Source organism: Schistosoma mansoni, chromosome 1 (assembly GCF_000237925.1).
Source record: "Schistosoma mansoni strain Puerto Rico chromosome 1, complete genome".
NCBI lineage: Eukaryota > Metazoa > Platyhelminthes > Trematoda > Strigeidida > Schistosomatidae > Schistosoma > Schistosoma mansoni.
Genome location: NC_031495.1, coordinates 57,273,393 through 57,288,384, shown reverse-complemented (window position 1 = coordinate 57,288,384; position 14,992 = coordinate 57,273,393). Strand labels below are relative to the sequence as shown.

The following is a 14,992-nucleotide window of genomic DNA, read 5'->3' as shown; positions in this document are numbered from 1 at the left end:
ATTGATTATTTATGTATCATTTTCAATTAAAAATCTATTATAAAATCAATAAATATTGATTGTTTTGTTACAAGTTGCTATGAAGCTTAAATAAATGAATTAAAAAATCTTCTAAAACTATCGGATTGAGTGACATGATAAAATGCTTAGTAATAATAAATGTTAAAACCTATTCTAGAACTAAAAAAACTTTATTCATTGATTTTTTTTTATTATACCATTGTGTTGTGGGCTACTTATATCGACATAAGTAGTATATATCGTTAGTGACGAATAGAATAACTGGCAGTAGAAGATTGAGAAGATCGAGAAGAACAGGAATAGAAAGGAATTGTTGTTGAAATCCAGGAACAATGAAGCCTGGGACAATTAATGAAAATTTTGCAAATAGAGTATGGTTTTTGTATTTTATCAAAGAACTTTATACTTTATACTGAATACATAGTCCGTTGTCCTCAACTGTGTTCTCATTCGTTACACCATTGATTCGGTGCTATTATAAATTGAAGAAAAAATTAGTTAATTATTTTTCATCAATAAAAGAACTCGAATATCATGACTTTTCTATTAATTTATGAGAAATTAGATTAGAATAAAACTGTTTATTGGTTTTTGTTTATTCACTATCAATAAATCAATAACTCCGCCTCTAGGTGTAGCTCTTCTAGAGCTACTGTTGATCTCAAAACCGGATAAAGGAAGAGAGGTGGACTTAGGATCACCATTCTCATCTCATAGAAAGCAACCTTGCGAAAAAACGCTAACCAGTAATCAATAAATCACTATTTCAAAAAATTATTTATTTTACCAACGATTGAAAGACCTATACATATTGATAAAAAAAATATGGACACACTACCATCTTCATGTATACGGACGTGAATTTAATCATTCATTTCTATTAAATAGGAGATTTACAGAAGCAAACTGAGACTTTGTTTCACTGGAAAGTACACATGAAACGGTTACTTTTTATCGCTTTTTTATTGTTTTATCATTACCACATAGCAGTTTACATAGCGTCAAACTGATAATAAATTTTATTAGGAGACATAAAAATGTGATTGAAATCCATTTATATTGGGGGAGGGGAAACAAGGATGAATGGTTATGAGTAGAATCTTAATCCTTTCTCAAAAATTAGTTAGCTTAAATAAAAAGAAATGAGTAACTATCGAAATATAAAATTGTGTGACAAATAATCATTAGGAAGAATGTAGGTTTAAATGACCAATATGAATCTGAGCTATGATTTCACAGTTCGAGACATTTTATTCTTCATACATGTAAGCACTAGCGTCTGCTTTTTATACAAAATATGCCACATCACTCTTTCTAATTTAAGATTACTGACCATCGTCAATTCTATTTTTACTAGCCTTTCAATCAACTCCTCATTCATTCAGTAATACTGTAAAAGGTAGTGTTATTAAATAAGCAAGATGAAGTACTTTAATAGGTTTGTTGTATCATTTTTATTTATTTTCCAAATATATATAAATTATTCTTTTGGTGATGGCAGTTCACGAGTAAATCTATCTAGAAACCAGACTAAAGTCTTCACAGAGCCAACTAATTAAATAATATCATTAACCTACTAAAGACTTGCATCAATATTGATTTTTCAAAGTTATAGAGAAGATAAAAAGACAAAAAATAACTAACCGAAGAAATAGATTGATGACTGATAAGTATCATACACTGACTGTAGTTGAGAAGGAGAAACATGAAATTCTAGTTGAGTATCATGGTAGGTGAGAGACCTGAATGTCCTGCGTTACATTATATGTACGTTCGTGGGTGACCACTATTATTACCTTATTCAGTGTAATACAATGATGAAATCTTTGAATAAGATATGAAATGAACTCAATTATCATGGTTTATGGTAATTTATCATGCTACTTAGTGTATTTCTTATCGGAAATCATGAAAATCTCAAATAGGCTGTGAAATGTAAGAGATTTCTGGCTCATATAAGTCCTTTGTTTTTTTTCTTCCGAGCTAGTTTGACTATAAAGTTTCTTTGGTCATTCTGAGCGTCTATTAGTTTTGTTTATCACTTTATTATTGTGGATGGTTTTGCTCAATTGTCCTCTAAATATGTGATTAGTTAGGTTTCACTGTACAATGTACCACAAGCAATGTATTTGACTGGACCCTATGGTTTAATAACCGAAGAGATATTCTGAAAGACCTCTAAAATAAATAATACATTTATCGTTTTAAAGTCAGTTCATAACATTGATCACCATTATCATTTATTACAAACAGTAATTATTCTTTTACATCAATATCAGACAATCAATGTTTGAATATTCATTCATATTAGGATTAAGCTGAAGAGATTTTGATTCTTCAGAAGATATTTTTTTACGGGAAAACTAGATTTTTTTTCAGAATTATTTAAATAAAAATATGAAAGCACTGGACGGCCGTTTCTTCCTATTGTGGACTCCTCAACCGTCCAGTGCTTCCAGGTTTTCCCTGGTGGTCTAGCTTCAATTGACTCACGCTTTCAACTATGAAAATACTAAATCTCCACAAAAAACCCTTCTGATAAATAAAAATAATTAAATAGCTATTCGATATCCATTTGTTTTTTACACTTTTTCTTAGCCTTGTATTTGGTCAACTATTTTATTAATTAAGTAATCAACTCAACAGAAAAGATTTCTTCATTATTCTGTCAGTTTGAAAAGCGACCTATTAAAGATATATAGTACATTGAAAAGTGGTTTCTAATGTTATTACAAGTGAACTAAACATTACTCCTGTAAAATTTGAAGACATTCACTGTATGTTTAAGGTTACGCTAATCCTGAATAAGTAACTGAATAAAAATAGGGGGATTGAATTGATTTAATTAATATTTGGGTAAATTGTAATTGTTATGTCATTTTTTTTATTTTTAAGATCGTGATGATGAGAATGAACTTTTGATATTTTCTTCTTTTAGGTAATACACTACTGAAAAACATTAGCAAGTGATTAGTTTAACCTGTATTTATTTTATAGGTGTATAATTAAAAACAAAAACAAACGACGGGAAACAGTTAGATATGCTAATACATAATGAAAATAAACTACGAATTCTCATAATTCACATAATGGACGCCTTTTGGTATGTATAGAAGGAAATTATTTTGACAAAATATCAACTGTATAGAAGTTTGGGCCCCAAAATAAATTAGTATTTTGTTCATCGAATGACTGATAATTTTATTGTCTATACACAATTGATGTGTAAAATAAATGATTCATAGTTTCTGGACTAACAAACATTTTACAAGTTTCAAACTCATAGCCGCATAAAATAATCGTCGTTGCTACAATTATTTTCTAGAATATATCTTAGTCAAGAAAGTATATTCAGTTACTGGTAGTAAATTCAAATTTATTGTGAATTAAGTTATATCAAGATTTGAACACGGTTTGCATAGTTATTGATGTGATATCAATCGTCCAGAATTTCAAAGAAGACTTTATCCACTATGTGGGATATCCATAACTTGTATCATAAACATAATGTTTACAAAATACTTAGGCAGAATTATTGAACCCTATTACAAATAAGTTAGACATGAAGTAATGTATTTGATGAAAATTAAAGAAATACGATCTGTGAGACGCATATTGAAAAGGATAAAATAATGCTGGGCACTGGCATTTTTTCAGTTTCTCATAGAACTATTTGGATGTTTTTAGTCGTTTACTAGATATTTAGGCGTATCGCTTCTCAACTAACTAGTTGAAAGTAGGTAGAATGATGACTTGAAACCATATTTTTCAGTTAATATTCAGAAATATTTAGGTACACGTTTCATCAGTTATTGTAACAGTTATTAATTATTTGGTGAACAGAGCTAAATCAAGTATCACGGAAACCAAAGATAAATCGATTGAGTTAGACTGAAACAGAATTACACTCAAGATTTATAAATAATTCAGTTTAACTTGAAAAATTACGAAAAGCAAAAGTAAATTGATACTGGAATGTCTACCTACATTTTCGATTAATGATTGGAAAACTTGGGAGAAAATCCAATGATTCATGGTTTTAAAGTGTGTGCCTACATGGATAGTTGATTACGTTTATCAATGACAAACGCTAATGATACAATTCCTGAAGAAAAACAAGCTGGTTCTACTTAGTCGAATGTACTGACTCTAGTACTCAGTAGACGGGATATGCATCGAGACAGTTAAATAGAAAGATATAAGAATACAAAGGTGTTCAAAAAGTTCCTAATTCCTTCCTAAACCAGAGGAAGATGAAGAACAGCACACCTAAGAGGGTACATTTAATAAAAAGTTGTCATAAAATTAACTTCTAAGAATATGAAATCTTTGAAAATATATTCAATAAAAATCGAGAACCAACGCCTTGAAAATTTGTTTTAATTCAATAAATTCGAATAGACGGGAAAGAATACGGTTAGCGGTATTATTTCATTGGATAACTAATGAGTTAACGAAGTAATAAAGCATCATTTACTACTCCTTAACTTATTCCTACTAAAAACGTTGGATCCGAAACAATATTTGTTTTAAACTGTTTTGAACCGAATTCATATTCATACCATATAAATACCAATTATTAGTCAATTATTTTCCTATCTAAAAACATTTTGAGAATTCCTTACACGTACATTCACATCTTCACAAAGCACAATTTTAGCTCATGAAATCATTTGAAGTCATACTATAATTGAAGTAAACATTTGATCATGACTGAAAAATAGTTTAACACCGATATGTTTATGTGATCTCATTAATCTCCAATAATTTCTAACTCAATTATTTCTTCGAATATGTCTGATGATTCTCACTGTCAATCGAAAAGCCGAAACTACTTACTTTCAATTTATATAAAAGTTTGTAATTAGGTATTTATAAACAAAGTTTATTAATGCAATCTATTTACTTCTAGGTGGCTTATTATCTATCATGAATAATGTGTTCATCACTTTAAAGTTATTTATAACCGAACTTTCAATATGGTAATATTAGTTATTTGGCTACTGAATGACTGTATTTAAATGTCGATGCCGATTAATCGCCTTAACATAAAGATTAACCTTTTATGGAGTTAAACTGAACAGTATTGATGACCAATAGTGATTTTGACATTTTTATCTCTCCTATTACTTAATAAACAAGTAGTTAGTATAAACGAAGAATACTTCGATAAAATAAAGGATGAAATGCTTTTTGTTTATAATCTCCTTATATGCTGAAAGCGTGAGTCAATTGAAGCTAGACCACCATGGAAAACCTGGAAGTACTGGACCGCCGTTTCGTCCTATTGTGGGGCTCCTCAGCAGTGCGCATCCACGATCTCGTCTCGCGAGATTCCAACCCAGAACCTACCAGTCTCGTGCCAGAGCACTTAACCGATAGACCACTGAGCCGGCATCCGATGGTGTTTATGTCTAACTCCGACCAATCCACGAAGTTGAGCAACCGTTCACCAATTGTCTTCATTGAGTTTCTATCTCTTCAATTGACTTACGCTTTCCACTATGAAAATACCAGATCTCCACAAAAAAACCTCCTTATATGTGTTATTTCACTCTTTAAATTTTACAATTGTTATTCTTACCATAATCTCAGAGTACTTTCATTACTAAAATTTAAAACTATGGATACAAAAATGTTTGAATCAAGAAATGTTTACATAATTATCTTCTTCTAACTCTTGTGACTCTGTTTACAAACTCAGTAAAATGTCGAAGAAGTAGTATTACAATCCAATGATTTGGAGATAATTTGCACAAAAATTCTTTCTTCCATGAATATTGGCATGTCATATGATCGCACAGTTGAGTATTTGTTTTACATTGAAGAAAAGAAGGAAAGATTATTATTATCATTATTATCACATTTGTGTGAAGTCAGCACCAAAAAAGCACGTATTTTTTTCATGTCATTGCTTTCACAATACATCGTTTACACTCCGTGTTGATTAAAAAGAATCTTTCCCTTCTGAAACAGTGCTTAAAAGCATTTTCTGCTAATCTCTTCATGAAGTGAAAGTTTAATAGGATTAATTTTGGATTTCCCTTTACACTGGTTTAATTTAATCCGGTTTTAATATACAGTTCCAAAAAAAAAATATTGTATTCAGTGAGTGAATTGATAAAGAAAATTATAATGTAAACAATTCAAAATGCATAAATATATTTACAGTTACAAAAAAACTTACCTCCAAGAAGCATGATACAAATAGCAAATATCTTCTCATTTGTTGTATTTGCTGAAACATTACCAAATCCTACGGATGTTAGACTGCTGCATGTGAAATATAATGCGGTAAAATATTTAGACCCTTCTGTAGGTCCACCTGATCTATTCAACTGAAAAGGAGACTTTAACCGTCTTGCTAAATCTTCTAGCCAACCTAGGTAATAAAATGTAAAAAAAACGTAATAATTGTATACATTGTCAAGTTATTACAGACACGATATAATCAGTTTAATTGTGAAGCAATTTTAAGCGCACAATATATAATTAACGACAATTCTACTGTGATTACTTTAATTATCAATGTTGCCGATATTAGTGAATTATACAATTTATTCTGAGTTCTATCCATTGAAATTTGTTCATTCAATCTGGTCCATAACATTCTATGATTCATATGTGTGGATAACAATCATAATTATTTTTATACAATTGATCTGAATTTAATATGAACAACTTCCACTACTTATTTCAGTGTTTTACCTGACTCGATAGTTTGCAACATCAATAATTATTTTAATAGTTGGGTTCATGAGTCAATTAAAGTTAGACCATCATGGAAAACCTGGAAGCACTGAACGGCCATTTGGTCCTAGTACAGGACTCCTGAGCACTGCGTATCCACGATCCCACTCGTTGGATTCGAACCCAGGACAAGTCGGTGGACGATGGCTCAATTTCGTGGATTGGTTGAAGTTGGACATTAACACCGTTGGATCCCTGCTCAGTGGTCTAGAAATTAAGCGTTCGAGCGCAAGATCGTATGTTCTGGGTTCGAATCCCGCGAACGTGATCGTTGAGGAGTCCTGTACTAGGACCAAATGGCCGTCAAGTGCTTCCAGGTTTTCCATGATGGTCTAGCTTTAATTGACTCATGAATGCAACTATTAAAATTACTATAATACCCACAAAACCCCTTCCCGAAAATAAATATTTATTTCATTTAAGTTTATCAGAGTTAAATTAAGTTTTATGACTTCGTCTCAATCTGATCATTCATAGATCGTTTACTTAACAAATATATGTGTTACAATAGATCATTTTAACAATTGTTTCATTGATCTTGTGACTAGTGATTTTGAATTCAAGGTGAGAAAAGGTAAAACAAAAAGGTAATACGAGTAGCAATTTCATCATGAATAAATGTTTCTGTCATAAAACTTGTTAGAAGTGACATCCTAATGAGATGTATGTATCAGACAGAACATTTCAACATTCAAGATTAAAGTCACTCACATATCAACCCATCAATAATATGCATTTTGAAAAAAAAGTTTTACATAGTCATTTAAAAATACGGCGAGACTATAGTTTATGGACGAACCAATCAGGTATAAGATAACAGGTCTTGGATTTCAGCGAGAAATTCATTTGACTAAATAGGGTTTCGGCATTTTAGCCGATATCAGTTCGTGATGAAAAAATCCTAAATTTAATTCCTAACCTTAACTATCAACTGTGAATCATAATTCTAATTTCTCACACTGTTTTATAACCCTCATTTGGTTCTAGTTATTAGGTGGATACTCTCTAGGTTTGTTTAGAGTCACTCAAACGTCCATAAATTATAATCTGACCGAAAATACTTTAATTTTTAAATGAATTATCATACTTTTCAAATTTTTGTTTTTTGAAGGTAATTTCAGGCAATTAATAGTTTTACAAGTGAGTTGACTTGCCGAAACAACCATGTGACAACGTGAAAATGATTAATAGATCAGAGTTTATTGTTTTGTTGTATCTCAGTAACTCAAATTCAATATCACAAGCAACATTTTTAAGAGCAGAAAACATAATCCAGGAATTTATGTATTAAATGTCTAGTTTGCTATTTTAGACGGATTTCCACTTCCATTGTACATTAATGAATTTTCAATGAAAATATAAGACAATGGAATCTGTAAGTTGTTCAGTGTTATTCTAAAAATTAAATTTTTTTTAGGAACACTCTCAGTTTCTTCATTTGTCTTATCTATAGGGCAATAATTTTGCACTCTAAGTGAAGTTAAGCAATTATTACCTGGAACCATGGTACACAAGATTTATTAATATCCTAAATGACAAGGAATTCATCTCTTTATGATATTCATCGTATTTAGAAAACCAGTTTATAACACAGAAAGTTGTGAAATACCAGAATGCCGCTTTTAAAAAAGAAATTATAAATTGTAATACTAGAATACGTAGCTTGTATTCGTAAAACCGATGTTTTACTACTCATAGTATTTAAGTAAGCTGTTAGGTTGATCTATATCTTTCTACGGTATGTTTTTAATAATGTTTGTTCATAAGAAGGGTGGTACTTTTCAATTTCTGGACTTTTTAGTAAATTGAATGAACAAGATTAATTCTTTGTGCTTTTGATTTGGTGGCCAAAGCTTTTAATATTAAACCAAATCAATAATACTGTAAACATGTTTTCATGAAGTAGTGGATTAATCATCAGAATGTTGAGAATTATTAAACTTTAGAAGAGAATACCTAAATCATGGTTGTCCTGTTCGATTGAAGCTTCACTTGTTATAAAATGATCTAAAAACTAATAATGTTCTTACATCTTACACAAGAATATATAGATTAACATACTTAATCTCTTGTTAATTTGATCAGTTGACTAATACTTTATACCCTTCATCGGTAAACATAGTTTTTCCTTCTGTTGCAATCCAACCTAATATGTTTCTGAATTTCTAACCTCATATTTAATATGCATTTAACCGAATTCTCTATACATAAAGTTCTTATATTTTTTGTTAAAGTAATCTCGAATACTGAAGCAACAAATTCGTACTTATATAAGCCATTTTTTTAATTGGGCACTCAGCAACTTAAGAATGACAAAAAATACTATTTTATACTTTCTACTATCCACACAGTAAATATTGTAGCTCACTTGATTGAAATATTTCCTTATAATGATGATTTAATGAGCACAATGTATCGGGAACAAGTGCTAGATTACTTACTTACATTACTTTACTTATGCCTGTTGCCCCTCGTCGAGGAGCATAGGCCGCTCACCAGCATTCTCCATCCAACAATGTCATGAGCCTTCCTTTCCAGTTCTTTCCAGTTAACATTCATCCTTTTCTTATCTGCTTCTATTTCCCGGAGTAATGTGTTCTTTGGCCTTCCTCTTTTCCGCTTCCCTTCACCATTCCAAGTTAGGAATTACCTTGTAATGCAGTTTGGTGATTTCCTTAATGTATGTCCGATCCACCTCTGACGTCTTTTCCTAATTTCCTCTCCAGATGGAAGCTGGTTTGTCCTCTCCCATACAACGCTGTTGCTGATAGTATCCGGCCAATGGATGTTGAGTATTTTGCGTAGACAACTGTTTATAAATACTTTTACCTTCTTGACGATGGATGTAGTAGTTCTCCACATTTCAGCTCCGTACAATAGGACTGTTTTGACGTTCGTATTATTCTGTATTCCTATTATTCGTTTTATTCTGTTATGCGCAATTTTGCTCTTGTGGGTTTAAATTGCTAACCTTGTACTATAGCACAAACTAATTGTAAGAATATGTTGACAATTCATGTGGTCACATCTTACTTACGCTTTGTAGTAGTTAAGTATCTAAACAAGAATATTTAGTCGTCTTCACTCAGATCAAGTATTAGGATGTAAATGGATAAGTATTAGATACCAATGTATATTTACTGAAAACGTCCAAGAGAATTAACGTACCATAATTAACGTTAGCATTAAACGTTATGGGAAAATGTTTAAAGAATCTATAGTTGTAGTTAATGTCTTCTCTCTAACTTTGATTTTATTGTCCAACTTAAACTGTCATTTTTGGTAATAATATAGTTGTGAATGAATAACAGAATAACTGATTACACTGTTTAAGTAAAAGTAAATTCTATTCTTAGATTCAATTAAACAGAAACTTTATACTTCGTAACTATAATAAATCATTAATAAAACACGAACTTGATGAAGTATATTTTATCAGCATCACTTGATTACTTACCTACTTACTTACGCCTGTTACCTTTCGTGGAGGAGCATAGGCCGTCCACCAGCAACATCACTTAATAATATTGTTAAATAAAGTTTTGGTGACATTGGCATACTGTGATTTACATTACTGAAACAGGATTATAATATAGCAACTCTTCTACAATTAATTTCGATTATGATGAACTTTTGTTAAGCTCATTTGTTAACTTATTTAACAGAAAATGTTATTCGAACAATAACAACTCATCTATTTCATTACACTAATTATGGTCGCTATCATATCTGTATAAACGTGTGATAGCCTACGCACATGTTTCTCTTTAGCTAAAATGTTGATAGCTTGAATATCTCTTGAAAAATCATTCTCTTTCGTATGTATATATGTACTCGAATCCTATTAATAGCCTTTTCTTCGCTGCGCCTTGATTTGATTGGACGATAAATTGGCATCTGTATTTGCTCACTTGCACACATATTCGCCTCTTTGCTCCAAATCCGCTTGATGTGCTTGTAGATTTGTTGTCTGTGCTATCCGCTAATACACTGTAGTTGCTGCTTCTTATAGCCTTCTGATTTCACAAACCGTTGCGATTTATCAAGGTGACTGATTAACAAAGCTAATACACTAAAATCTATGGGAATTGGTTACAGGAGGATAATTAGTGTCATGGTTACGTTTAACGAGTAGAGTCAAGAAATTAACCGAATCCCTTTCATACAACCGTAATGGAAATTACCTTATTTCTATTCGTGGAGCGGAGTGATTAAATGATGCTCACTGGTTTATATATTTCAATCAACACTAGGTAGAAAAGTAATGCATTCACAAGCAGTACTTAGTTCATAACAGATTAGGATACAGAATTTAAAAATGTTCTTCAAATTATTAGGCGAATTCAGATAATGTTGAGATAAGACAACTATATTCCATTTCAATTATTATCTCTGTTAGAATATATATCGTTTAGTTTGTTTTCTCTAAACAAAATATTTCTAAGCCACCAAACAATTGACCAGTTTCAAGTTTTTTTCATTGACCGATAATAACTTTATGGAATTTTCTGTAGAATAACAGTATAAAGAACAGGCGATTGTATGCCAAAAAGTAAGTTTCTAATAGTTCCATTTGTTTCTTCCACCGTAATAAATCAGAAACTAAGAATAAAATATGAGATTTCAGATTATTTATTGATGATCGTTCGTTATCAATTCTTATTTTAGTGAAAATGATTACTTGTGAAAAAGGTATTTGGAAGAGTTGACCAATGTCATCATTCATCGGTAAGATGTATCTAAGATCATGAAGGAACGTGATGGTTTGTGAAATTTAAGTCCTAATTGCATTCAGAGATCAACGGTTGTACAAAAGGATCTCAGGTAATTTGTTTGGTTACAACACAGTGTAACGGCATGGAATCCCGAAAGGGACTCAAGTGAGTCACACTTTATTAAAACAAGTTGGTCCCCTCGCCTTCTCTGCTTCTATTTCCTGCCTAGAATAACTCATGCAGGCTTGACATTGTACTATATACTACAGATACATTATGCAAAATGTTTGAGCAAAAGTAAATGGAATCTTAATCTGAAGTGTATCAATATGATTTTCAATTCATTTTAAATTACAAACAGAACAAAAATAACCTACAAATACAAGCAAACAGGACATAAATCAATGAAAATCACAGAGCTGTCAGCAGGATACAATTTATGAATAGAAGAATGAAATGTTCATGTTTGTAGTGCATAGAAAATCACAGTGAAGAGTTCATTTCACTCCACCAGTTAAAACTAAAATCAGTCAAAATTCATTCACTTCGCATTGATCCCTCCTTATTACGTCTCACTAATTTTTCACACAATTTAATCTTCCACTTGATCAAATTGCAATTGCACTATTATATCTCTCTCACCCTATCTGACGCATATTTATTCTGATCACAGATCTTAAATTTTCACTTGACATACAGATTCAAGTTGACATTCTATATGAGTCATATCAACATTAACAGTTTTATTCTATTTGGTTTGACAATCCTAAATTTATATGCTTTAAACGATGTACTTTGCCTTTAACCTGGCCATTTTTCCGATTATTAATTTGGATATATAATTGTAGAACCTGAAGAGAATTTATCGAAAAGAATATTCTTCGTTCAAATATTAGTCTTCTAATATGATGGGGATCTTTAAACGATTAGAATCAGTCACTTTGTGAACTTTAGTTTATTCGATTTGACCATGGATAGTCATCTTTCGAATATGTTGAAATTAAGGCATCAGCTGATAGTAGTATTTAAATTCACTTGAGTTATGCCATCGATACCCTAAACATTTATTACTATGAAAGACAATGAATTGAGCCACTAAAGTATATACTAAGAATAATGTAACATAGTCAGGGGGTTATCAGATTATTCTATTATACTGAAACAGTGTCTTGATACCATATATTTAATGAAATACCTTATATTGCTTTATACAAATCGTAAATTTCACTACCTTAAGAATGATTCAATCAAACAACATTTTGTAGTATGATTTGAAAAAACCATTTTCGTGATAAAGAATATGAACAGAATATAAAGTAATTGGTTATAACTGTTTTATCCGATCGTTTGGTCGGAAATATTATAAAAGAATTTGAAGTCGGCACTTATTTTTTTAGTGTTTTTCTGTTTGGATGAACATGATTACGGCGTAGTGACTTATAGAATAGTTTTGGGTAATGCCCTGATTCAATACAGTTCCTCATAAATTCCAATGATGTTTTCGTTTCTGTGAACTTTGCGTTATACTTCAGGTACAATAATAATGAACGTGTCGTCCATATATCGGCAATAAAGTGAAAACTTTTCAATCTGTCGTGTGAGTGGGTCGTTTTCTAGTTTCGCGAGAAAAATATCAGCCAATATGGGACCTAGGGGTGAACCCATCGCGACACCATCTATTTGTCTGTAAATTTCACCATTGAATTTGAAATGTACATTCATAGTACATTTTAGTAGTAATTCTTTGATGGTCTCCACAGGGACTGTAGTTACTACTGTGGTGTGGTCTACTTATATCCATATAAGTAGTATATGGTGTGGGTCAGACAGAATGTATTTTGGCAGAAGACCGATGAGGAAAGAACTGAAATAAGGCGCAATCGTTTGGAAAATGCATGAGCAATGGAATTAAAGAAGAAACAGTGAAGATGGAGACTATTGTTTGTTAATTTGCAAATTAACTGTCCATTCTATGGTTATTAGAATTTACTGAGATAGTCTGTAATGTTTGCTTAAATACATTCGATTGTCCCCACTCGTGTTCTGTTCACTACACTACTTCCTGTTCTCTAAGCTGTTCACAAATATATTCTACAGTCTCTCTGAGTGGGACGCAAAGTTCACGGAAACGAAAACATCATTGGAAGTTATGAGGAACTGTATTGAATCAGGGCATTACCCAAAACTATTCTATAAGTCACTTATTTTTTTCTCATTTTTATGAGATTCAAAAGAAATACTTACAAACTTTGTGATCTAGGAACCGCTCATTATTGTTGAATTCATCATCCTTTATATTACAAAAGAACGTTTCTTCTGTTAACCTATAATGACCGATGGTTGATAATCGCTAAACAGTAACGTGCTTTTCTGTAATTTTTACGGCAGTATATATATATAATGAGAATCAGCTTAAATACAGATTATAGAAGGCCTAAAATGATATATAGATTCTGTGTTCTTTAGAAAATGATGAAGGTAAGATAAATTACTGTATATAATATTTTGTACACAATTAATTACCGTTAAACAAACTAAATGATAATGTAAGCAAAGATGGATAGTGGCTAGAAGTGGAATCCAGTTTGACGCGCGTTTCGTCCTGCTTGGGACTCGTCAGTTGGATGTACCTCAATCTCAGAGTTGTTGTTCACAGTATAATGAATTCAAGCTAAGCTAGAGTTATACAGTAGTTCTGTATCCTAAATATCCGTTTTATTAGGATTAAGAGATTAGTTGCCCATCTCAATTTTAAACTTGCTCATTGAGTCTATTCCATTATCATTATTATTATTATTAAAATATGATAATAAGGACATTAATTATTTCGACTATTTTATAGTTTTGATAAACACAACAACTACTAATATAATCTCTATGATAATATTCTTTATTAGTCAAGTAACTAACCTAACGTTTATATTTATAATAATATTTATGGATAGAACTCCATTTTTTCTTTAGAAAACAGGTTCTATAAACATACTAGGAGGTAAAAAGAACATATTGTTAGTTTGCAAAACATTAAATTCATGCAATAGACTATGTTAATCAGAATTAGAAGATTTATTTCGATTGAGCATAACATGAAATTGGTAACTGAGTTGTGTTTTTTTTATAGTTTTTTTCAATGTTGTTCATTGAATCACTGTCATAACCATATGTATTCAAATTGTTTAGATCCTGGAAAACAGACATTATAAGTCTAGGATGGGAATGAAATTTCAATATTTCATCTTTATCTAAACATGATTATAGACAGTAAAATTTGTATGTAAAATTTTGTATTTTTTTCTAATGATCGTTTTATTTAGTATTGTAGGTTTGAATTCATCTTTGCTTACCGATAGTTTTATTGCCTGATTTAATTATTTTGACTTAATTAATTTTCAGTTTTAATAGTTTAATAAGAAAACGAAGATTATCAGAACTATGTGATATATTAGCGCAATACATTTCAAACAATCTGATCATACTCAGAAGGGGTTTTGTGGAGATTTTAGTAA

General features: G+C 31.0%; 1 protein-coding gene across 1 annotated transcript in view; it reads right to left on the bottom strand.

Moving 5' to 3' along the window:
- Smp_196370 (putative voltage-gated potassium channel) overlaps positions 1–14,992 on the bottom strand; it is a gene marked incomplete at both ends in the record, with an annotated part of 83,142 nt that overhangs the window by 23,516 nt on the left and 44,634 nt on the right. Inside the window, 1 exon segment of the mRNA XM_018794972.1 lies at positions 6,209–6,403. Within this exon segment, the coding sequence (XP_018649331.1) occupies positions 6,209–6,403 (195 nt within the window).